The 24,720-nt window shown below is 40.2% G+C and overlaps 2 protein-coding genes across 3 annotated transcripts in view; both read left to right on the top strand.

Moving 5' to 3' along the window:
* Positions 1-13,585, top strand: part of smurf2 (SMAD specific E3 ubiquitin protein ligase 2) — an 89,696-nt gene extending 76,111 nt beyond the window's left edge. The window contains exons 13-19 of the mRNA XM_041817512.1: positions 2,171-2,274; positions 2,605-2,719; positions 3,766-3,944; positions 6,161-6,419; positions 6,566-6,767; positions 9,814-9,889; positions 10,312-13,585. Of these exons, the coding sequence (XP_041673446.1) occupies positions 2,171-2,274; positions 2,605-2,719; positions 3,766-3,944; positions 6,161-6,419; positions 6,566-6,767; positions 9,814-9,889; positions 10,312-10,411 (1,035 nt within the window). The 3' untranslated portion in view covers positions 10,412-13,585. The remainder of the gene's footprint in view (positions 1-2,170; positions 2,275-2,604; positions 2,720-3,765; positions 3,945-6,160; positions 6,420-6,565; positions 6,768-9,813; positions 9,890-10,311) is intronic.
* A 1,809-nt stretch (positions 13,586-15,394) lies between these two features.
* Positions 15,395-24,669, top strand: LOC121529574 (probable ATP-dependent RNA helicase DDX5). Of its 2 annotated transcripts, none has more exons than XM_041817513.1 (13): positions 15,395-15,552; positions 16,600-16,774; positions 16,906-17,002; positions 17,086-17,219; positions 18,302-18,367; positions 18,521-18,662; positions 18,801-18,961; positions 19,052-19,224; positions 19,311-19,421; positions 19,746-19,807; positions 19,887-19,946; positions 21,547-21,768; positions 23,919-24,669. In XM_041817513.1, the coding sequence occupies exons 1-13, from the start codon at positions 15,500-15,502 to the stop codon at positions 24,338-24,340; spliced, it is 1,878 nt and encodes a 625-aa protein (XP_041673447.1). In that variant the 5' UTR covers positions 15,395-15,499; the 3' UTR covers positions 24,341-24,669. The 2 variants fall into 2 exon arrangements, with proteins under 2 accessions (XP_041673447.1, XP_041673448.1); XM_041817514.1 differs by having other exon boundaries at positions 21,547-21,781; positions 23,919-24,101.
* Positions 24,670-24,720: the final 51 nt, after the last annotated feature.

Here is a 24,720-nt window from a genome sequence, read left to right on the forward strand (position 1 = left end):
GTACTGTATAGCCCCACAAGGGGGGGTTTGCTTGTCTTTATTAGTTCTGCACTTCTGTAACTTCCCTTTATGCTGAAATCACACTAGTGAACCCATTGCCCTCGAAGTCTGACAAGCAGCACACGCTCCCATATTTTTCTGCCTACTTCTGATTAAAGGTTATTTATAGACACGCTAAGTTATGTTAAACATTCTCTAAAGCCTCCCCTCCTCTGGCCTGCTCTCAGAAAGGTCAGTGCCTGTAGGTGTTTGGCTGTTAGACTGATTCTCTCACACCCAGGCTTCTCTACGATGTGTGAATCTCTTAAAACTGTAAAGCAGGCTATCATGTCTGAGATGAAGACGTTCTGCAGAACATTGTCTCAGCTGGGGAGTTTTTCTTCTTCTGCGGTGAAGAGGTGCGGGGCTTTCATCAGAGCAACAACACCTGCAGCAGACTGCGTGACCCTCGTAAAATATGCACTGGAATGTGCTGGAACGGCTGCGTCTGTTAATCTGAACGAAGACATTTTTGTTGGCTGATCTCAACGTGAGAGAGGGAGGTTGAAAGACATAGCTGCAAAGCGTCTCCAGACCAGCTGAGGCGTTGCATTATACGACTGAACACTCAAAGTGAGAGCTGGTGGAGTGTGAGGCCGGTCTTTGTGTACTGTTCAGCGTAGATAAAACAGTCACGTTTCTCACACGGCACCTCTCTATAGTCTGCTCTATCTGCAGGGCAAAGTTATTATAGTCTTATGTCTGTGTTTATTATAACTGCTCCTAATCCACCCTAAATCAACCCTCCCCTAGGCTGTCAGCACGTTAGATGGACACTGATTGTTAGAGAACAATTAGAGAACTTCTGAAGAGCAAAAATTTGACGGTGCTTTCATAAATCAACAACACAGTAGTGATTTAAAAAACTTCAAAATGATGGGTTATATGTGAGTTAAGATGGTTGCATGCGAATGAGGTTGTTGTTGGGTAACTAAATACTGCAGCAAACAAATGAAGCCAAGCCTGCACATTCACAGTGCTACAGAAAATGCAATAACCAGAATTTTCTGACCTCCTTCAACTCTTTCTCAGCTGTTTGAGCTTTCTTTGATGCCATTTTGCAACTGGTTTCAATGTTTTCCCTGGTTCACATTCTGTTTTTTCTAAGTCTGAATAAAATCTGGCAAATTTGGCTCTGCCAGTTGTTGCCAGTTCAACCCAGCTTTCTGAAACTGCTTCCTGAGGCCATAGATAAACTTGTTGTTAATTACATGTGTGCATCATGGCTGCCATGTGCTCCAATGTTGGTTTGAAATGTCGGCTTTGCACGTGCTCAAAAATTAACGCAACACAGACTTGAGATGCAGTATACACAGTGGCATAGTGCAGCTTGTATGACTTTTTATCAGTCTCTATAGATCATATCAACTTCTAAATTCCCTCTCTTAGGATGGCAAAGGTATCCTAAGTTGCTTTGCTTCATTGTTTAAACCAACCCAAACCGTTCAGCCCTAGTTGTCAGTATATCCTTCTCCACTCTTTTGTTGGTAATGTAATTGTTTTGAACTACCCATATATATGATATAGAAGTCAGAGATTATCATTATAGCATCATAGTGAACTCCTGCTTCATCCACTACTTCTGCATAGTTTTTTTGACATCATGAACTGCCTGATTTCGACAGGTATAGTCTCCAAATGTTAGGTGCACAACTGAGTTACCGACTAAGGAGGATTTTGGCAGTCTGCTTGAAATTCTGGACTACATACTGTATGTGAGAGTAGCCACTGTTTTTTAAGCAATGTAACAGAAGTGCATGGGAAAAAAAGCTTTTTTTTTTGTCATTTGTTTTTTTAACATCTAACTACAGGAAGCTTTACACCGTGACTCAGCAACAGACAGCACTGATGAACTGATGATAACCTCAGGAAGAAACTGGAGCACACAACCCACTTTTTGCATTCTAATAGGAGTCATCAGTGACTCTGATGAAAACACAGTGCACGTCAAAACATTAGTCCTTATTAAAATGCAAAAATGACTCGTGTGCAGTAGTTTGGATTTGAGTCCATTGACTCATCTTTCAGACGTCTGTGCCCCTTTTCTGAAAGCACTGACCTCCAGCTGTAGAGGAGCTGATGCATGAGAGACTCCCATTTTTCTGATGATGTTCTCCTTTCTGTGTTTCAGGAATCATATCGACAGGTGATGAAGATGAGGCCGAAGGATCTATGGAAAAGGCTCATGGTGAAGTTCAGAGGAGAGGAAGGGCTCGACTATGGAGGAGTGGCCAGGTAACAACACACAGCAGATCATTTTACATGGAGGATGATGTTTAACGCTTCCATTTCCTCTTGGATAAAAAATGAAATCATATTATAAAGTGAAAAGTTCAGTGTCATCATAAGGGGGTTTACATCTGCAGCCAGATTTACCTTCCTTCATTTTAATCAAAATCATATTCAAAGCTTTATATGAGACCAGTTTCAGTTCCAGGCCTTTTCATGATTCATTCAAAGCATAGAGAGCCTTTTCATCAGTTTATTTTTTCATGATCTGTCCTCTGCTATAACAGATATCTCTGTTCTCTCCCCCTCTTCTCCTCTTTGTGTTGTTCTGTGTAGGGAGTGGCTCTATCTGCTGTCGCACGAGATGCTGAACCCATACTATGGCCTCTTCCAGTACTCCCGTGATGACATTTACACTCTGCAGATAAACCCCGACTCTGCTGTCAACCCTGTGAGTCACCAAGAAAATAATTCTTTGGATTATTAGTCTCAGTTCAGTTCCTTTTTTTAGAGTTGTTTACAAAGGTTCTGCCTGTACAGAAACAGCAGACATGCATTTTTGTTGTCTCTGCGTGTGGCTTGTTTGGAGAAATTTTGATTTTATAAAAAGCGAGCTTGACTGCTGATATAGGGGGTTTTATTTAGAGATGCACCAAACATAGAAAAAAGGGCTGATACTGATGCTTTTTATCTCTTCTGTTGGAGTAAGACTCCCACTAGTCCAACATTTCTATCATTTATGACCATTAAAACATACCAATTTGTCCAAAAGGTGACTTCTTTCATAAGAATCTTTTGTTTCAGCACTAAGGTGTACCAGATATCATGTGACTTAGAGGAACTATTGATATCTGCTCATGCTGTTTTATTTGCCAGTGGCCTATGCTTGTCAACAGGGCTGATATCTGCCAATACAGATGCTTAACCTATGCATCAGGGCATCCCTTATATCAGTGCCTGATCCTTTTATGTGCACAAAACTGTCACACCTGCAGCAACGATTTCCTCACTGCTCACTGCAGTGACCCTGAAGCTTATCGTGTGATAATGAGCAAGTGTCAATTAATTAATAGAGTGAGATTAATCAATTATCCTTCCATCCGTTAATCCCCAAGTTCATTTGCTGCCTTTTAGCGGATGTCAGTCAGTAATCAGTTAAGATTTGTTTGAGGGAAATATTATTCATCACAGCTGGGAAAGTCAATCAATGAATGGATAAACTCATTAGACACTTACAAGCCTAAATAATGAAAAAAGGCATAAAGATGTTGGGAAATGTACTTTAGTGGTCATAAATACACTTACATAGCCTGTCCAGGTATATCCTACATGTGGCAAACCCTAAAGATATTAAAAACCTTTCATTTTAATTGCTGTAAAGCAAAAAAGACTTAGATGAGAAGCATGCAAATCCTGCATGAACCTTGAAATCACTACTTCTTTAACATCCTTCAGGCTTTTCATTCATAAACTAAATCTACTTTTTCTCCCCGTCAGGAGCACTTGTCTTACTTTCACTTCGTCGGTCGTATCATGGGGATGGCGGTGTTTCACGGACACTACATAGATGGAGGATTCACTCTGCCTTTCTACAAACAGCTGCTGGGTAAACCCATCACTCTGGACGACATGGAGTCTGTCGACCCCGACCTCCACAATAGCCTCGTCTGGATCCTGTAAGTACACTTTTTTTTTTTTTTTTTTTTAACAGTGTTTATTTTTAGGAGTAAAGGGAAAATAAAACACTATGTATAGATTAGGATTTACAACAGCTTACACACACAATTTAAGTTCCTGTCAACTGCTTTAATGCAATATAGAATATAGAAACACATAAGGAACATGAAGGGGCCAAAATCTTTGTCCCATACTTTGATTACAGCGCCCCCCTTTGCTCAGTAGTAGTTCCTACATCAATGATCCTTAAGCACATGCTCTTAAAACATCTGTACTGTGTATGTGACACTGTTCTCTCAAATGTTAGGAGAAGCGAAGAACAGTGTAAAATTAAGAAAGAGCACAACTTGGGTTCAAATTAAAACTCTCCAGTATTTAAGGCTGGACAATCAATCGAAAATTAGATTAAATTGCAGTATTGCCTCCCGCAAATTTCAAATCGCAGAAGGTGCAATTTTGCTTTGACCTTAAATTTATGTCAAAATAGCGGTTTTAAACTTTTTTTGCAGCAGAGATGCTAGGCATGACATATCTTGCAATCATTAAAGTGCCCATTTTTTAGAATAGTCTATAAAAAAAAAAACCTACTTTCATTTTTGCCCGAATGACAAAAACACTTCAATGCAACAATTCATACCCAATTTGCAATACAAGTCGAAATCATCAGAATTAGATATTCCTTAAGAATTGTTCAGCGCTTGTTTGGGGATTAAAGAGAGTTAAGAAATAATCGCACATCAATCGCAGTTGAATATTGGAGGAAAAAAAATGTGATACAATTATTTTCCAAAATCTTTCAGTTCTATCAGTATTGTAAATTTTCATTCATTTTGATTAAATCTAGTAAATAAGGATTTGGTAACCAGTTTTTGCCAGATTTAATGGCATAAAACTTCAGAATCTAAACAACTTTTATCATACGTTTAAGGAACCACTATGCCAAGTTTCATAAATGTGTGGCGATTTATTCGGTTGAAGAGCTGTAATTTCTCAATTGATAATCCAAAAAGCTGGGACATTGTGTAGACACAAGAACCAGCTTTTTGGATTTTGAAAACCCTGACATGTGAATTTATTTTGAAACAGCACAAAAACAACATCTAAATGTTTAAACTGGTTATCAGGCTCTAAATATATGCCAATTTTGATTTTTTTTGCCAGCAACTCCATTTTTGATTTCCCCTTTCTGTTGAGATTTCATTAGAACTAATGTTCAGTCTCTGAGATCAATTTGCCCAGAGTTTGGGAACTTTTTTGAGAACATAGCAACAATTTTTTTTTTTGTTTTAATTGCTTGCAAACTCTTGCATTTAGCCAATTTTGCATTGCCCATTTTGCCGCACACAGCAAGAAGGTTCATGGTTCGCTTCCTGGTCAAGACCTTTCTGCCTGTTCTCTCTGTGCATACGTGGGTTCGCTCCGGGTACTCCGGCTTCCTCCCACCACCAAAGACATACTAGTTAGGTTGATTGGTGACTCTAAATTAGCCGTAGGTGTGACTGTGAGTGTGCGTGGTTGTCTGTCTCTGTATGATTGACTGGCGACCCCACCTCTGGCCCAATGACAGCTGGAATAGGTTCCTGCACCCCAATGACCCCTAACGGGATAAGTGGTACAAAGATGGGTGGATGGATGCGCTTATATGTTTGAGAAAGTTTTAAAGCATTACATAAGATTGCTGACGTACTGCATCTTTTTTTTTTTTTAATATGACTAAACATCTGTTGCTTTTTAAAAGATTTCTTGGTACTCTAAATTCTAGTGATCATTAAAATGACTCAAATTGTATTTTTTTTAAATACATTAAAAATACTGAAGTGTTGAAAATATTGGCAACCTTACTATTCACAGTAAGAACAACTTGACCAAGATTTGAAGGCGTCTCCACAGGAGGAAGAATCATGTTCCTGAGTCTGAAAGTCACCTTACAATAAATCCACAAAAGTTAAAGAGAAATAAAAGTGAGCTGCTGAGAAATAAGACTCAGATGAACTACTTAATATGCTGCACAAATTCCAGCAGGAGTCGAGATATGACAGCAAAAACAAAATAAGCTTATCCCATACAACAGCCAGCGAAGCTCGACCCAGTTACAGCTGCAGAGTGAAATTTCAGACAACCTTGTTTACCAGAGTTTCATTGAAAATATCATAGTTTTAAGCCCCTCCTTGTCATACTAATCATACTCTAAAACTGCATGTTTATCTCTCCGCAGGGACAATGACATCACAGGTGTGCTGGACCACACCTTCTGTGTCGAACACAACGCATATGGAGAGATCATCCAACATGAGCTGAAGCCGAATGGGAAGAGCATCCCGGTCACGCAGGATACAAAGAAAGAGTACGTCCGACTCTACGTCAACTGGCGTTTCCTGAGAGGGATCGAGGCGCAGTTCCTCGCTCTGCAGAAAGGCTTCAACGAGGTCATCCCACAACACTTGCTGAAGGCTTTCGATGAGAAGGAGCTCGAGGTAGACTGTCTCTCTATTGCACCTTTATTTTATAGCTCTTATTTACCTCCAGCTGGACTAACAGCTGAGTGAGCTTTGCAGTCTTTAGGATGAACTTGTCATATTGAATTGACTCCACATCGATCTATGTCTCTCTTTCCTTGCAGCTGATTGTGTGCGGTCTGGGTAAAATTGATATCAATGACTGGAAGTCGAACACACGGCTCAAACACTGCACTCCAGACAGCAACATCGTGAAGTGGTTCTGGAAAGCCGTGGAATCGTTTGATGAAGAGAGGCGGGCACGGCTGCTGCAGTTCGTCACCGGCTCCTCCAGAGTTCCTCTGCAAGGTTTCAAGGCTCTCCAAGGTAACAGCCTTGATAAGGACATGTTTGTAATGTAAATGCTCCTTTTCCTTTGAATAGCAATGCAGTTATTTCTGACTACTCTGATGAATAATTGGAGTGGGTAGGTGTGAACTGCCTTCTTTGTGAGATGACAATGAGAAAAGTGGGACATTTTGCAGCTGAAAGGAACCAAAATGTTAATCAAAGTGTGTTAGAAAACTCATGACTGTCTTAGTTTCACTCACAATGCTCTCCATGCCCGTGAGACTCCACAGACATGGCTGAGGACACATTTGTTTGGGATTTTTGTCTCCTCCTGGAGAATCTCTTTCTCTGTGTTACTCCAGCCTGAGATGAACCCTGAGTGTGTGGGTGTTTGTGTAGTGAGGCGGTTCAGTGTGTCTGTCCTGGAAGACAGTGCTGCCCAGAGATGGAGCACCCAGGCATGAGCGTGATCCACAGACAGCACCCTTACACACCTTAGTCACTGAGCCATCCTTTCTCAGTCAAAACACCAGCCTTCCAAAACACACACAATTTGACTGACAGACTGTGGCTGCTAGTACCTTTAACAGTAGATGTTTGCAGTTCTTATTACTGCTGCAACCTGTCATATCTCACCATTGTAGCTATAGGGATTCCCACAGGTCTCAATATTATGTGTGCTTTAGGCTGGCTAACAGTGTTGTATTTACACTGATTTATGATTTATTTCATAACTGTAATGGCAAGCCAAAAGAGCACCAGGACACTGACAGAAAAGCCTGGTTGTGCCAACTTTGTTTTTATTTGGACCCAAGTAGACCCTGATTTTATTGATATTGATGCCATTATCGATTCTTCTGATCAATTAAACTCTTTATTGATTCCCTTCTTTTACGAAAAAGTAGACTATATAGGTTTTCACTGTTAACAACTCAAATTTTCTTGAGTCTCTTTCTCTCTCAACACAGAGCAAGATGTAGGCCACCTTCAGTGAGAGTTAATGACAAGCACACTTCAATTACTGGCTATAACTAAAATGTTAAACATCAAGTGTTTGGGAGGAGAGCATGCTAAAATATCTTTTTGTTGGAAATGTCTTGGTTAAAACAAACTGCTCTCTGGATCTTCAATCTCTGAACTTGAATTTGAATACAATACTACTGCTCATTTTCTTTAAAAGATGAAACCTTTAAATAAATCTAAAACTAGTTTCTGGATCCTAGATCTCAGGATGTATGCAGATAAATTGAAATCTTGTCCAACAGTTCTTGTTGAAAAAGATGCATCACTTGCATGAAATCACTGTTCGACAGACGTTGAACGCCACGCTGTTAGAATAATTTTTGGATAAATGAACTTTCAACCACTTATCCTATTTCATTGACTGTATACCATGTTTACTTCCTTGACTTCTCTGTTCTTGTTTGCACTGACTGCCTCTTGTGAGACTGTGTTTCTCAAGGCATGAGGAAGTCGGTGTTAATTTCATCGACTAAAACTCTGGCTAAAAATGTTCGTTGACAGCCTTTTTACCATGAGAAAGACTAGGATTACGTTGGGCATACACTGCGGATTTCATCCGATTCAGCCACAGATTTTGAGTCGTACAACTCACTTGGGAGTCCTGCCGACTTTCAGACGGATCAGGCGTTGTTTGTCGTGCTTTGTACAGGGGGATACGACAACAATGATCTGACCAGCAGCTCCCGACTGGTTGGATGGATTTCTGACATGTTTGGTTTTTTGGTCATACGGCTCCAGACACTCCCACAGTGAGAGCCTGGAACATGAGCATAATAACAAAATTTTGCTAATTTTTTCCCTGTCAGAAAATGTCCTTGATTATCATGACAACAGCAGAAATAACTTTCTTATACCCCCCACACATCCCCGCTACAATAAAGGAAATAAGCAAGCAGGAAATAATCCTACCTGCAGACCTGCAGCGGATATGTATGGTGATGCTGTTTGTGTGTTTGGCATAGAGAGAGAAAGCAGGAGAGAGAGAAAGAGTGAGGATATAACTCTAACATTCTGCCACAACTGACATAGATTCGGCTTGAAATCGCACAGTGTATGACTGGCTTAAGACTAGCCAAAAATCTTTGATGACTAAAACTGACTAAAAGAAAGTTTAGTTTTTGTCAAGATGACTAAGACTAGAATGAAATTTAGTTTAGTTATCGTTGGCCATTGTGATTTTAGATCCATGATATTTCTCCACTGTGGGTAAATCTGTCAAAATACAATGCCTTTGTCACTATTCTGCCTCTCAACTGTAGAAAGAAGGGATCCCAGGTTTGACAGGGTGTAGAACACACTGCCATTATTTCGTACCAGATTTAGGCAGGAGAATAAATGCTTGGACTAAATGTTCAGAATAAAATGAAAGGACTTTTTATGGACTAAAACTAGACTAAAATGTTTTTGAGTTTTTGTCGACTAAAACAATGAAGAGTAGAAATGACTAAAATGGGATTAAAACTTAAAGGCATTAAATCAAAAGGACTAAGACTGAGACTAAAATTAACACTGGTGGAAGTAAGGGGGTTGAAATTCTACATGAACTGAAGCTGTTTGTTGTTTTAGCAAGTGCTTCTTCTTATTATTACGTCAATGAAGTCGAAAAATAGCAGATCGGTGCTGGTAATCCAGAGTCCGGCCAGTCTGAGACCAAGTAAACATGCTCTTAAGTCCGAGACGAGACCAAGACTGTTCTCAAGTACTACAACAACTAGTATCCACATAGTACAGAGGTTACTGGAGGTACTTCAAAAATCAGAGGTCTCTGGTTTAATGCTTGGTTTGTGCAGGAACTAAGTTAACTGGAAAGTATACTAACTCAGGTCTGTGTTTAAAACCAGCTCTGTGTGTAATCAAGAGAACAATTTATAGAAATTCAAGAGCAAAAGTCCCACCACTGGGGAAATTAACTCTCATCCTCTGCATGATGGGCAGAGATACAACCCGCTGTACTACTAACAAAGACTTGCAAACTTATTAAAGAAAATAATTACTTAGTTAAAAAGGAAAAAAATCCAATGTTCTTTTTTTTTTTTTTACCAAATTATTTGTTTTCCAGGTGCTGCTGGTCCACGGCTCTTTACCATCCACCAGATCGATGCTAGCACCAACAACCTGCCCAAAGCCCACACCTGGTAAGGAAACCATCTGCACTCTGACACCGTATCACATTTTTTTTAACGTTATGTAGAGAGAAGGTCAGAATATTGTTGCACCTTTATTTAGCTAATTATTATTCCATAGTGGAGGTAGTGTGGCAACAATTATGCATCAGTTATGCATAAACTCTTTCCACTTTGGTAAGAAGTTTTCTGACTGATTTTTATTTTGGAAATGCGATTAAAACAGGAGTAGATTTATAACTTTAATGAACCGGGGAATTTCATGTGTACAGTTAAAGGACAATCAGAATTGTTTGTAAGAGTGGAGAAAATGTATCAGTCATAGCTAGTGATCAGAATATAAGTGGTAAGCTGAGAGTTTCTTGAGGATATCAAAGCAGGAGAATCATTTATATGTTTAAAAATCCTGACTTTATCATCTCTCCTCTCCTTAGTTTCAATCGGATCGACATTCCTCCGTACGAGCACTACGACAAACTGTACGACAAGCTGCTCACTGCCATCGAGGAGACGTGCGGCTTCGCTGTGGAGTGACTCACTGACGACGGCAGCGCTGAGAAACATCCAGAAGTAACACGGTCATATCCTGATGAGCCTTCTCCTCGCAAACCTGCCGCTCACACGGGAGGGGGGTCACACCAGGTTGCTTCACCCAGGGGAGACTTCCTGGGGACGTGTGGCCGAGCTAAAGAAGGGAGGGAGGGAAGAGAAGACGAGAAAATGTCATCAGACTTTTTTATTTTAAACCCTCCGGCCCTCCTTTATGTCTTTTTTTTATTGTTGGAAAGGATTTCTTCAGCTGCTAATAACTCAGACTCTTTACTAACTCGTGGAACCTGCAAAATGTTGCCAGCTCTTCCCTTTTTTTTCTACGTTCATTTTAGCATTTAAAAAACAGACTGTAATCCATGTAGCAACGCTCCCATCTTCCCAAACAGAACACAAAGTCAGGCCTCTCTGAAAGAAGACTGCTCTGTCTGGTTTGACTGGTTCATTAGAGTAATTAAAGGTTATCGACACCACTCGGAAACACTACGTTTGGAAGCAGAGCATGCAGGACTCTGGGTGATTGGCGCTTCGGGTGCTATCAGAAATGCCAAGGCTGAGAAAACAGGAGATGAAAAACACTGAATTAGAGCCCGAATGTTTACAACCCTCTCCAAAGACAGCAGCAGCATCGTCTGCTACTGAGCCGCCGCCCAATCACAGACGCTGCATTCCCACAATCCCACAACACACGATCGACAGCTCGTTTTGTTTGAAGATGAATACATGAATGCATAGCTTAAATGTGTTATTTTTATATAACATGGGGAAAAGAAACAATAAAATTCTATATAATATATCTAATTTATTGCTGTTATATTCCAGAAAACCCTCTCTGATGTCCCAGATAAACACACCTTTTTAAATGTTTAATGTTTAAATTATAAAAGACAAGCCGATTTAAGCTTGACTGAATCTCACTTTTAAGAATGCTGTTGTTTATTTCTGGTCTCATACTGTACCAGGAGGGGTGTGCATCTTAAAAGGGCAAAAATAACTAAAACAAAACATCCTCTCTGAGTGCCATAAACGTCTTTGAATGAGTGAACTTTTGCAGAACTAAACAGACCCTTTAAATTCTACTGATTTCATCCTGGCGCTTCACAAAGTGTTGTGACGTTTATAGCAGTCCATTATCTGTAGCGGGGCTGTTTTAACGTCGCTACCGTTCATTTTTTTTCCTTTCAGAGGAGTCAGAAAATCCCACAGAATTCAATTTGAGCCATTAGATTTAGAAGAATCACTTCTAACTTCTCGGGTTGTCATAAAATAAAAATTTTTAACTTTGATGCAATCCTAGTAAAAACAAGTGATAATGATTTTTCTTTTAATACCACAGCAACAGAAATAGAAGTCCTAGGCACCATCTCCTGTTTTTTTTTTTGTTTTTTGTTTTTTTCCAGCAATTGCAGGCAAACTCCCACACAATATCTATAAGACACAAATACACTGGCAGCATTTGGGTACCGAAACACTGCCAAAGTATTTGTGCAACTTAGTCACATCTTCAGCCATATTTTGAACCAAAAAGAGTCAAGCAAAAGAGAGAAAGCACTGTCTAAATCACGCTTAAACATTGTCCATTATCACCAAAGCTGATTGGGATTTACATGGACAGGATCTCGAGGCACATCCAAGGGAAGGGGGGTTTCCAGTATTGCGACATCAGAATTGCACCTCTGCTTTTTTTTGCAGATGATGGGATTCTGTTGGCGTCTTTAGCCAGTGACCTCCTGCAGGTATCAGCGTAGTTTGCAGCCCAGACCATCCACACTGGATCTGTTCGATCTTTAATTTTCTGCTATGTAAATGTCAGTTTCTCCTTGTAAAAATAAGACATCTAGCTCTTATGTTGAAAGCCATCAAATAGGCTTGTGTAGCATTGTATTGATGAACCTTAAGCAGCTTTGTGGTAAAAAACTTAAGTCTGTGTTGACAGAGACAGTACATTTTAAACATGGATATGTTATTGATGCACAGCTATCCTGTATTAAACATGCCAACAAGCTCTGCAGTGTGGTAAGATATAATATTTGTGCAACTTGGACAGTACTCTCTGTCTCTCTCTCTGACTTGCCACTTTATGTTTTAAAAATATGACTGAAGATCAAAGCATTTTAAAAGCTTTGTCACTTTCTGAAACTACCATTAAAATCGATTGTATTGTTTTGAAATCTAAATTCTGGCAACCTTACTACCTTCTCTCCATCCATGGTGCTTCAAGCATTAATCTTTGTCTTTTATTGACAACTTTATTCGACGTACTACTGCTTAAAGTGCTCGACACACTACTCGTACTCGTACCATGAAACATGTCCAAGAAACCAAGAGCTCTACCTTTCCACATTCTCAGGAGACTCCGTATGTAGTCTGTGATGTCCGCCTGACGATGAACTAATTTTATTTCCTGAATGTTTCGGGGTGAAAAAGTCTCGTCCCTCATTATTTTGCCCCCATGAAGAGAAAGCAACTGTTGCATGTGTCCACTTGTGCTTTTGATTGAAAGGGAACTGAATGAGACGACTCCTGTTGAAGCCTGCTACATTTTTATTTGGAGTGTTTTCTACGATTAAAAATGAAATTCTTGAATGTTTTCAAAAGATGCTGCCTGTCTAGCAATCTCTATGACCGTGGACTGTTCTTAATGTTTGCATACACTACAAAAAAATGTCATTTTCTTTCTTTTATGTAAGACTAATGTGTATGCAAAGTGAAAAGTGTCCTCAGATGGTGCTTTGTACAGTAATAAAATATTGTTCATATATGTGGATCAAACAACCTGTAATTTATCTTTAACTTAAGTAGATTTTTCTTGAAATGAAAAGAGGAATTGCACACAAACGGAGGGAGGTTGCCGCATGTAGTTGACGGTGACTTCTGTATTCATAGGCCTTTTTAAGTCCAGTGCACAAGCTGATCGCCCTACTGTCCGTTCCTTTATGTCATCGCTCAGTGTAGCCGCCTCTCATCGAAGAACCCAACTTTTTATTCACATTGAGAGGGATACAGCTCCTTTTTTTTATCTTTAGCATGATCCACTAGCAGGACTATATCTCTCATAGCAGACTGATGCAATTTGATGTATGTTAACACTATCATTTTGTAAGAGTATTTTATTTTTGTGTGTAATTAGTTCTAATTAAACTTGTCTAACAATGTAAGGCCTTGTACAAACATATGTCCTGTCTTTTTTTTCTGCTTAAACAGGCCTCTTTCTGCAGCAGTTATTTCCACTGTATTCAGGGCTTGTTACTAGCATGAAGTCAGAGAAGAAATGTAAAATAGTGGGATGCAAGGATTCATGCTTTACATCTGAATGGCACGCGACCACGGCGGCCCACTGTGGGGTCGCTAACTGTGGATTAAAACGTCTGGCAGATGGCTCAGAGGGGGGCAGGGAAAAGAAACGGGGGATCAGAATAAACCGAGCTGCTGACAAAAAGGGTGTCAGGGTAATTTTTCAGTGCATTTTAAATGTAACTGTACTACACTACAGGGAGGGCTATAACTGTCAGGGGAATACAGGAAGCCTGTGTTAAAGATGAGGATCCAAGTGGACAGGAATTAGTCATGTTTGATGCAGAGTGGTGGCATGTTTTATGATCATTAACCCATTCTAAACTGATAGGATTAAAGCAAATATAGCTTAAATGGAATGTTTTTCTCCTTTGCATCCTTAGAGTAACCTACATGACACATGAAGCTTGTTTTCTATCGCACTTATGGCATCAGTATAGTATATATGTGCCAAAATATTGCTCTTTATATTGTTTTTTTTATTTCCATAGTTGTTTATTTCAACTTAAAATTAGTAGAAAATGCAGAAAGAAAGAAACAAGGGTCACACATTTAGAAAGAACGAAAATAAAAAGATTTTTAGTGTAACTAGAATGTGCAATTTGCATGTACATTAGGTAAATAAAATTAAACGGATCTAAATGCATACAGAAAGTAAAGAAAAAATTAAACATGCAAATCAATTTGCAAACTATTTTTACTCCAAAATAAAAAGGTCTGCTTTTGAATTAAGTTCACATTAAGAACATTATCAACAGTTCTATATAAGTTTGACAAAAGTTATAGTTCCTGACAAAGCTGATAACACAACTGCATCTGTGCAAATTAAGCCTGAAATCATATAAAGTATTTCAAATTAATCAGTTAATTAAAAGTCAGTTACAAAAGCAACATTTTAAGATCCCTAGTCTTTCGAAAACAATTGTGTTTAGGTTATAAAGTGTTTTTTTGTTTGTTTTTGTTGCTTGTTTTAATAATCTTAATATCATTTTTTAATAAAGAAAAAAAATTCCTTTAGGATTGATAAAGTTTTGGTCAATAAATACTGTGAAATGTGGGTTAGATTTTATACATTTAGCATAAAATTGACCAGGTAGCATCAATACGTTAGTTTAAAGTTGCTTAGTTGTTATTTATTTATTTATTTTTATAAAATATGAATTGAAAAAAAAAGAAAAAAAATTTAATTGATGCTTTGGGTTGGTCCCATGACGTCACTTACCGTAACACATCGGAAGCACAGTCAAAGCCGAATCACCAGGCTCCAGGTTTCGTACATATCCATCCGCCAGCAGCATTGAATTCAACTAAATATATCAAAAAGATGCGCCTAAAAACTATGTTTTAAGGTTTTGAAAGCAATCCTAACTTCTAGAGAATGTTTAATTAAGAAGAAAACATATAGTTTGCTTCTTTTATGGGTACCGCGTTGGAATTGTACGTAATTAGAAATAACGACACGATATCCAATGTTCTGGTATTTCCTGTTGGTTATTTTTAGTTTATATTCGCCGTTCGCTACTGGATTAATAAAGCAGAAAACGAGAGTGTAATTCATAATGAATCATAAATCATCCGTTTTTATAGCGAGTCGGCTCAACTGAAGTCGAAAACGTGAGGCGGATGAACACATCGGAAGAAGAATTTCCTCTCGCCATATAAACCGGGCCTCATTTTTGCTTTACCGGCATTTCAGCATCTGTGCCGGTCGGAGTTTTTTTAAACGGCCGTTAAACGTCAGTGTATTTATCTTTTTTATTTATACTTATTGTTACCAAAATGCCTGGATACTCAGACAGAGATCGCGACAGAGACCGCGGCAGGGATAGAGGGTAAGAATCTTACATTTACTTTTGTATTTTAACGAGTTTTGTTCGTGGTGCATTGATACAAATGGCTGCCAGATCTGAACAGTAATAAAGATGTTAATTCATACAAACATGTTTTCCTTTCTAAGAAAACTCGACGAATTTTCTTGTATTGGTTATGCGGAGATGCTTTAATATGAAAATGATGCTGTATTTCAGCTTTCTTTATCCACTGGAGGCCTCAGCCGGTAAACTGAGCCATGTCTCGTTGTCTTTGGCTCGGGGCCTAGTTTGGCCTTGCGACCGGTGTGGGGTTTTATCAAGTGACCGTGTTAACTGGTGGCGTTCAGATGAATGCATTTGTGACTGTTGATCCAAGAAATGATGTAGACGGAAAGTGGCCAAACGAACTATTTTAATTCTAACTTTCGCCAGAGACTTATGTGATAAGCGATAGTTTATTTTTTACGTAAACAAAAACACTCAAAAGTCACCCGTTAACACGGTAGCTCTTAAACCCGTAACAGCGGCGTTCGTTAGCTCCAGGGTAACGTCAGCTAACTAGGCGCTCCAAATGATTGCCACTGAAAACGTGTATAAAAATGGTTTTAAGTGGGTGTCAGATGATGATCTTTATTGGAAAAATTGGCGCCGTAAGAGAAGAATTTTTTCATATCATATTAAAAGTTTTCGGCTGATGTTAAAGATGCTAAAGGCTAACGGAGAGTTGTCGCTAACACAGCTGGCTAGCCTGCTTTCGCCATGTGGCAGCAGTATGCGGATACAAAATGCCGGCTGTATTTTCATTGTTCCTCTTGTGGCTGGAAAGTATATGACAGCTATAATAACTTAACATGACGCAGTGATAATGGGTTTCAGCAAGATTTGTACCAATTTTATCGCAGTTTAATATGTTAAAACGAGCCCGGCTTGATATTAAACGTCTGAGTTGCCATGTACCTCTAACAATAGCCGCGTTACTACAATATGTCAGTTAATTCAGATTGGATCGTTATGAAACACGTGGTTTTACAACAGAGTTATGACACCCGTTTGGTTGATTTCTTCCAGTTATGGCTCTGGTCCTCCTCGTTTTGGTGGTAACCGAGGTGGAGGAGGAGGTGGAGGAGGAAAGTTTGGCAATCCCGGTGAGCGACTCAGAAAGAAACACTGGAATCTGGACGAGCTGCCTAAATTTGAGAAAAACTTCTACCAGCCGCATCCCGATGTTGTCAGGAGGTCCCCGGTACGTAGACAGCATGGTTCTTTTAATGTTATGCAACACTGCTGGAAACGTGCTCCCCCTTGCACGTGTTGCAGTTATGCAACAAGTTTTATGACTACTGAACTTCATATGCTTTTATTCCCACCATGCAGCAAGAAGTTGAACAATACAGAAGGTCCAAAACAATCACATGTAAAGGAAGAGAGATCCCAAATCCCATCACAAAATTTCATGAGGCCAGCTTTCCATGTGAGTTTAAAAAAAGTGCATGTTAGACATTATAATGATGAAACTTAGTGCATTTTGGTTAATGTTTCTCATCTTTTCTTTAGCTTATGTGATGGATGTGATCAATAAACAAAACTGGACTGAGCCGACACCCATCCAGGCACAAGGCTGGCCTTTGGCTCTCAGTGGGATGGATATGGTCGGCATTGCCCAGACTGGCTCTGGCAAAACCCTTTCTGTAAGTGTCATGTTGTATACTTTTTCAGGCTTAGCTTTTATTCAACCTATCAAAAAAATCCTCAAACAGAAACCATTCATACACAATCAACAGGAAAAAAACAGAATGCTATAACAGTAAGACAGATGGGCTAATTTGGTAACTGTAGAGCTTATTATGAGTTCAGCACTTTCACTACTTTTACCCATGTTTTCAGATTTAGTCATTTAGTGCAATTAGATTATTTTTGTAAATCATTCAGCCCTAATTGTTATGCACATTTCCCCCCATTGAATTAAGGCTTGGGTATTGCAGCCATGCTCCTCATAACCTTTTTGATGCAGTCAGATGTAGCTCGCTAGCTGTTACCGATCCTCATATTAATTTGTGCAGGTTAAACAGTGAGAAAGGTGTTTTGTTGGAGGAGCTCCTGTTGTAAATGGTTAAAGCCAAGTCTAACATGGATTCTGTATTCCAAGATTTATCAGACTGAATTTTCATACAGCACTATTGAATATAATGTTGCATGTCTCTGCAGGCCTAAATTCAAAATAGTCCATGGAAGCAAATTAATTCTGTGTTGTGTTAAACAATTTTGAGAAAAACAAAATCTAACTGCGACTATTTTGACTTGCATTGTGAATTAAGTATGAATTATTGTATTGAAAGTGGGAATAATTTATGTTTTTTCTTTTAACAACCTTCAAAATAAGTGGGATATTTTTGTATTGAATCAGCATTTTGACATATGTATGGCAAAATAAATATTGCACTTTGCACTAAATACTGCACTTTTGCCTAAACTTTGATCAGTTTCTCAGCCTTTAATTGTAAGACTCAAACATAAATTGAGCCCAGGTTTAAAACTACATAACTCACTGCATTTATATGGAACAAGAAAGTTCCCTTATATTTTACATCACATGTTTAGCAGAAAGAAAAGCTGTTGCTATGCAGTTTTTCCCGGTATCATTGAGTCCTAATTGGTTGTTACTGACCAAACTGATCTTTGCTGACAGGAAGAATTATCTAGGCTACAACTGTAGGACAAATGTAATCCTTTTGTAATCCTGAGAGTGACTGTTAATGTGATTTCTTTGCAGTATCTACTGCCTGCAATCGTGCACATTAACCACCAGCCTTTCCTGGAACGTGGAGATGGTCCTATTGTGAGTAATCAAAACATTAGCATCCTTTAGGTTTGCATGCAATTAAGCAATAGGTTATGCAATTTAATGAGAATATGTGGCAATTTTAAGGATCTTTAATGTGCTGATTTAAAATGAAAGCTTCACTAATAAAGCTATTTCTTCCACCGATAGTGCTTGGTGCTTGCCCCGACTCGTGAGCTGGCTCAGCAGGTACAGCAGGTGGCTGCCGAATATGGCAGAGCATCTCGTCTGAAGTCCACCTGTATCTACGGTGGAGCACCAAAAGGACCTCAGATCCGTGACCTGGAGAGAGGTATTGTATTCACTCTTATTGTTTACCATTGTTTACCATGCAAACTGTATCTTAGTCTGTTAGATTTGTTTTGTCAACCTGATATGGAAGAAACTCTACTCTTAGTTTGACTTTTTTCTAACTGACTCTTCTTCACAGGTGTGGAGATCTGCATCGCCACTCCAGGAAGGCTGATTGATTTCCTCGAAGCAGGAAAGACAAACCTCCGTCGCTGTACCTACCTCGTTCTGGATGAAGCTGACCGAATGCTCGACATGGGCTTTGAGCCGCAGATCCGGAAGATTGTTGACCAAATCAGAGTAGGTTTTATTTTCTTCCTCATAGCTGTTTATACATCTGGTTGAGTTGGTTGTCTTGGCTTTGTTGCTAATCAACTTCTGTTTGTGCAGCCTGACCGTCAAACTCTGATGTGGAGTGCTACCTGGCCCAAAGAAGTCCGCCAGCTGGCTGAGGACTTCCTGAGGGAATACGTCCAGATTAACATTGGTGCTCTGCAGCTCAGTGCTAACCACAACATCCTGCAGATTGTGGACGTCTGCAGTGATGGAGAGAAGGAAAATAAGTGAGTGACAGAGGTTGTAAAGATGATCTGCATGTGGTACAGGTTTATGACAGAGGTGTAACAAGTTTGGTCTCTTTTTTTTTAAGGCTGATCCGTCTGCTGGAAGAAATAATGAGCGAGAAAGAAAACAAGACGATTATCTTTGTAGAGACAAAGAGGCGCTGTGATGACCTCACCAGGAGGATGAGACGAGACGGGTAAGTGTTGAAATTAAATCTGTTTGTCTCTCATTCCTACTCCCAACTGTTCTGCAACCAAAACGTCCAACAACAATGGCCAGTGCAATTAAGGAATAATTAAACAACTGAAGTCCTGGGAATTTTTAGCAATGTGGTTACTGATTCTTTTGAGCCATCTTTATTTGAGTATACAATGTTATCGTAAATCCTTCACTCTACTAGAACAGATTAGATTCTGGGAATAATGACTAAAATACAAACTCGTAAACGACAGGACTAAGACTACAACCAGCATGAATGCAGAGCACACAACAAATGTTAATTTCCACTGTTTCCTCTCAGGTGGCCGGCTATGGGAATCCATGGAGACAAGAGTCAACAAGAAAGAGACTGGGTTCTTAATGGTAAGTCTGCATCACCAGTTTATCAGGGCTGTAAAACATGGGAGCAAACATTTTGTCTGACTTTCTCCTTCTTTTTCAGAGTTTAAATTTGGAAAGGCTCCCATTCTCATCGCTACAGATGTGGCCTCCAGAGGTCTAGGTCAGTATCCCCCATAGACCGTTCTTTACTCTGATGTAATTTAAAAACCAAAGAAAGTGTTTTTGCTTTCTTTAACTCTTCTGCTTCTTTCTGAGTTTCTCCCCCTGACCTTAAGGAGCAGTCTGTGTGGCAGGGCCTTGGCATGACAAGCCCAGGTCTCCAGAGGGGGAAGGAGGATTCTTGGAGGTGTCCTGACTGGCGAGGCACGGGTCTCCCAGTCGAGCAGATAATCAGAGGTGACCAGGTGCAGGTGCGGCATAACGCGCTGGCCTGCCTAAAACACGGGGGAGCTAGATGAGGGCTTGCCACAGTTCCTCCCCCAAAAAACGTCTGTTCTCTGGCAATGGTTTGGACTGCTTCACAAACACCCAGGCTCTGTAACTGTCCCAGCTCAAAGCCGGCTACTCCGTCTCCTGTTGTCTTGCATGCGAGTTTGGGCGCTGCATTGCAAGCTTTGTGAGTCATTCGGGAGGTGCTTTGGTTGTGTAGGCTGGTTGGAAAGCATGGGTGGTGTTAGGGCTGGGCGATATGGCTCAAAAGTCATATTTAAGGATTTTTTTTTAGCTAAATGGTGATTTTTTAGTTATGCATATGACAAATGAGCCATCTGTGAGGCAAAAAATGACGTACACAGACCAATAAAGAGTAACTTGATAGTCTTAGAATTTAAACTAAATTATCTTAATGTGTTTTAAAGCATGCTGTTAGTTCCTACTGCTAATCTACCTAGCATTAGCCCTCATACCTCCTAAACATTAACTAACACTTTATCCCACAAATCTATCCATGCATCGTAGTAATTCAGTATATTGCCCAGCCCTAGGTGGCATTTTAACTGTGCAGTTCTTTAAACATGTTTGAGCAGTCTGTCAGATCGATCAAACCTTCACCTCTGTTAAGACATGGCTACTGGCGCTTTTGGTGACAGTGGGACATGCTAGTTGGACACACTCGGACAAAATCCAAGCTCACACTCCTCCCTCGCCTGCGTTTCAAAGTCATGTCGAGACCTGCCAACAAGAGACATTATGATCAAGTGAACACTGGGTCTGGAAAGATCTTGCCATGCAGAGTCGGGATGCACGTTTTTGTAGGCATCCTGCAGATTCGATCAAAGCTACATCTTTTTTTCCCCTTTGGCAAGAGACACTGCAGTGTGAGCTTTAAGGCGAGCGCCACATGACAAAGAGACCTTGTTTTAGAGCTAGTTGAAGCACACTTGGACACCTTTGGGTCATATGCTAATGTGTGGGGCGTACGCTGCAATGGGAATGGACTAGTGAATGCATACTCCACAAAATGGTAAGACTTCTGATCCATTCTTTTTGAGGGTGGTTATAAAGGGGAGGGTTTTTATTTTATCCAACTGGATTGGAAGCAGATGGAGTGTGCATCCTTTATCTTTTCCCACCGTAGTCTCCCCAAGGAGTAAATATTTGTGCAGCTTTTCTAATGCTTTTTTTTTCAGCCTTGTGGATTTACCAGCCCTCCCTTCCTCATAACCAAACTAACTTGGCCTCTTTTGTTTTGGTTGTTGTGGTGGCTTCGGTGCACTTCTGTGTGCTGCCCTTCCCCTGTTTGCCGCAACACAATCTTACAGATGTTGAAGACGTGAAATTTGTCATCAACTTTGACTACCCCAACAACTCTGAGGACTATATCCACCGTATTGGCAGAACGGCCCGTAGCTCAAAGACGGGCACGGCCTACACCTTCTTCACTCAGAACAACATGAGGCAGGCCAGCGACCTCATCTCTGTGCTCCGCGAGGCCAACCAGGCCATCAACCCCAAGCTCCTCCAGATGGCTGAAGACAGAGGAGGTAAATCTAATTGGTGAGATACAGAAACTGTGCTGTGAATGCAGCTGCTCTCCTCCTGCTGTGATCCTTCATTTCTTCTCATGGGTGACGGAACACTTAAGGATCTGACACCAGCTTCTGGTGGTGGTAGTTTGTCCTGATGCCAGTCTTTTCTCAAACTGAAAATTGAGTCTACACTGAAACTTTGCATAGTTGCATGGGTTTATTTAAATCATGACAGATGAAATCTTGTAGTTGGAACCCAAAGTGAATTGCAAAGTTGAGTAGCATTGTCAGATCTCACTAACTTCACACTCTATGGGTGCATATTTCAAAATCTCACTTTTTTCACTTTAGATATAACCCCTTAATTTTTTTCAAATCAAGATTCAGGTTTCAAAAGCAGAAAAAAAGCCCCTTGAAAACATGGATTTTACTTGGTTGACAGATGATACAATGCAATATTTGACAGCATCAACACATGATAAAAACTTGCTGATGGCAACAGTTAAATCTGTAGCCCTTGATTTAAAGAGGAGTAGATATAAAAACCTTCCTTCTCAGAGCAGTGGTATTTCACCAGCAGCCAAGGCCTCCCACTTCTTCTGCACCCGGAACCAAAGATGGCGTCAAGTCACGTTTCTGTCTCTGAAACAGAGCTGCTACCACGGCATTTGAGATGTACAACACAGCTGTTCTCTCAGGCAACCGCTCCACCAGCCGCAGACGGCCACACAAGGAACAGAGCAGTGGTGCTGCAGGGCATCCATGTGCATTAGATAGCCAGTGTGTTTTGGGCTTCGGACTAACTTAGCATTTATAATGCAGCCAACTTGACTTTGAGCATTTTACAATTTTACTTTTATTAATTGGCTGATTGAACACAGAGACAATATTTTTAAACAAATGTATGATATCTAACCAAGATAGTTAGGAAGGAAAATAGCCAAAATTCAACTGAATTGTATCATTTTGATCAAAATGGGGCCTTTTTTATACAGTCTGATCCCAAAGTGTTTTGATTTTTGCTCGTCAGGTTCCTGAAAATGCAAAGTTTTCTCAAAAAAGTCACCCCTTCCGTCTTGATGTAAAATAATGAGGTAGTTCCTTGAACCAATAGGAAAAATTCACTTTTGTATTTTGGCTGTCTTCAATCATCTTGTACAAATATGTTGCTGCGGCAACAATGGCAGACTAAAGATTCTTCTCCGGGACTTTTTGGTAGAATTGACCGGTGGGACGATGCTTCGCATGTCAGAGCAGTTGTAATCAGATAAAATATTATGCATGAACATGCATATCTGAATCTGATCATATCTTTTAGCGTCCATGTGAACGGAAGTATTTAAATCTCCAAGAAAAAGCTCGTGCAACTGCAGCTACCCATTTCTACTGCAATGTTCCGATGGTCTATGAGGGATGCAGCATGAAGTTTTTGCTCTGTTCCTTTTTCCCCCCTCAGTCAAACACATTGAGATTAGAGATGTGCATGGTTAAATGGTCTAGTTCGCTTATCAAATGGGCGGGCATGAGATTTATGAGTTGGTCAAACTAATTACCTATCTTTTTTAGAAACACAGGCTTGAATTACTGGTCTGTGATGTATAACCTTAAAGGAACCTTCTGCCACTAGAGGCCACTGTTGCTTCAGTTAATAGGCACTGCCTCCCTGTCTGAGCTTTCCTGTGGCACTTCATCTGAACAGATATGGTTTGACTAACAGGACTAACTAGAGCCCTGCCATGTGAACCAAAGTGTTTGGAGTTGTTGGTCTTTGTGCACAGTGTATGTTTTCAGAACATCCTTGTCTAAAGGCAGAACTCTCGAGGACAAAATGCAGACTAGTTTCTATGTAAACATAGCCAAAGACTAAACTCTTAATTAGCCGCTTAGATTAACACTGCTTGTAAGTTAGAAATATTTCCAAACTTGGGCTCCTTACAGAAATTAAAGCACTGACACCCAACAACACAAAGTATTGTACGGTTTAAAAAAAAATGTGGAGAAGTAAAAAGGGTAGTATGTTGTGTTGAACTTCCTAATGAGCACTGGAAATCTACAACCTTTTTTTCCTGCTGGCAGTAGAAATGGTTATTGGACCTGTAGTTTTTGGTTTAACTAGTTTAGGCTATCTCTGTGTGCCTTTTCTAAAGTTTTCTTTTCTTTTCCAGGTCGTTCAAGGGGCGGCAGAGGTGGCGACTATAGAGATGACCGTCGGGATAGGTACAGGCGTGATTTTGGCGGTTATAGGGACAGGGATAACGGTAGAGGGTTTAACAACGGACCAAACAAAGCTTTCAGCACAAATACTCAGAACGGCGGTTACGGGGCCAGCAACGGGAACGCCAACAATGGCAGCACCAACGGCTACGGCGGAGGCAGCTACAACGGTAACGGACAGTCCAACTTCAACAACCAGGGAGGAGGGTATGGGCCTCAGAACAACTTCCAGGCCGCTCAGTTCGCTCCGGCTAAAACCGGAGGGCAGACCGGCGCAGGTCACCCGCAGTTCCCCTTCCCTCCCGCACAGGCTCAACAGCAGCACCCCCCTCCGCTGGTGCCGTACGCCATGCCTCCTCAGTTCACTCAGTAAACACTTGAAAGAAGTAATTTATTGCTTTTTGTCTTGTTTTAAGTTCTACACTTAATCTTGGATTTTTTTTTGTATTTTCACGACAGGGTTACAGACAACTTGAACCTCGTATCAAGCCTTTTAAGATCTGCAGTGCAGCATTAGCCGTGTTGCGCACTTGTTTTCCCTTTTACTATTTAATTTGTTACATTCCTCATTAAGGGTTTAGTTATGTTTTGTACTAGATGATTACAGATGTATCGGTTTTTCATGTGTATCCTTGAAAGTGATGTTATGCTCCTACCTTGGAAGTGCACTGCATGATCTTTCAAATAAAAATGAAAAAAATACCAGAGATTTCGTTTTCTTTCTTTTGAGGTCTTGTGCAAGCTCAGGAACTA

Source organism: Cheilinus undulatus, linkage group 21 (genome assembly GCF_018320785.1).
Source record: "Cheilinus undulatus linkage group 21, ASM1832078v1, whole genome shotgun sequence".
In the NCBI taxonomy this organism is placed as follows: Eukaryota; Metazoa; Chordata; class Actinopteri; order Labriformes; family Labridae; genus Cheilinus; species Cheilinus undulatus.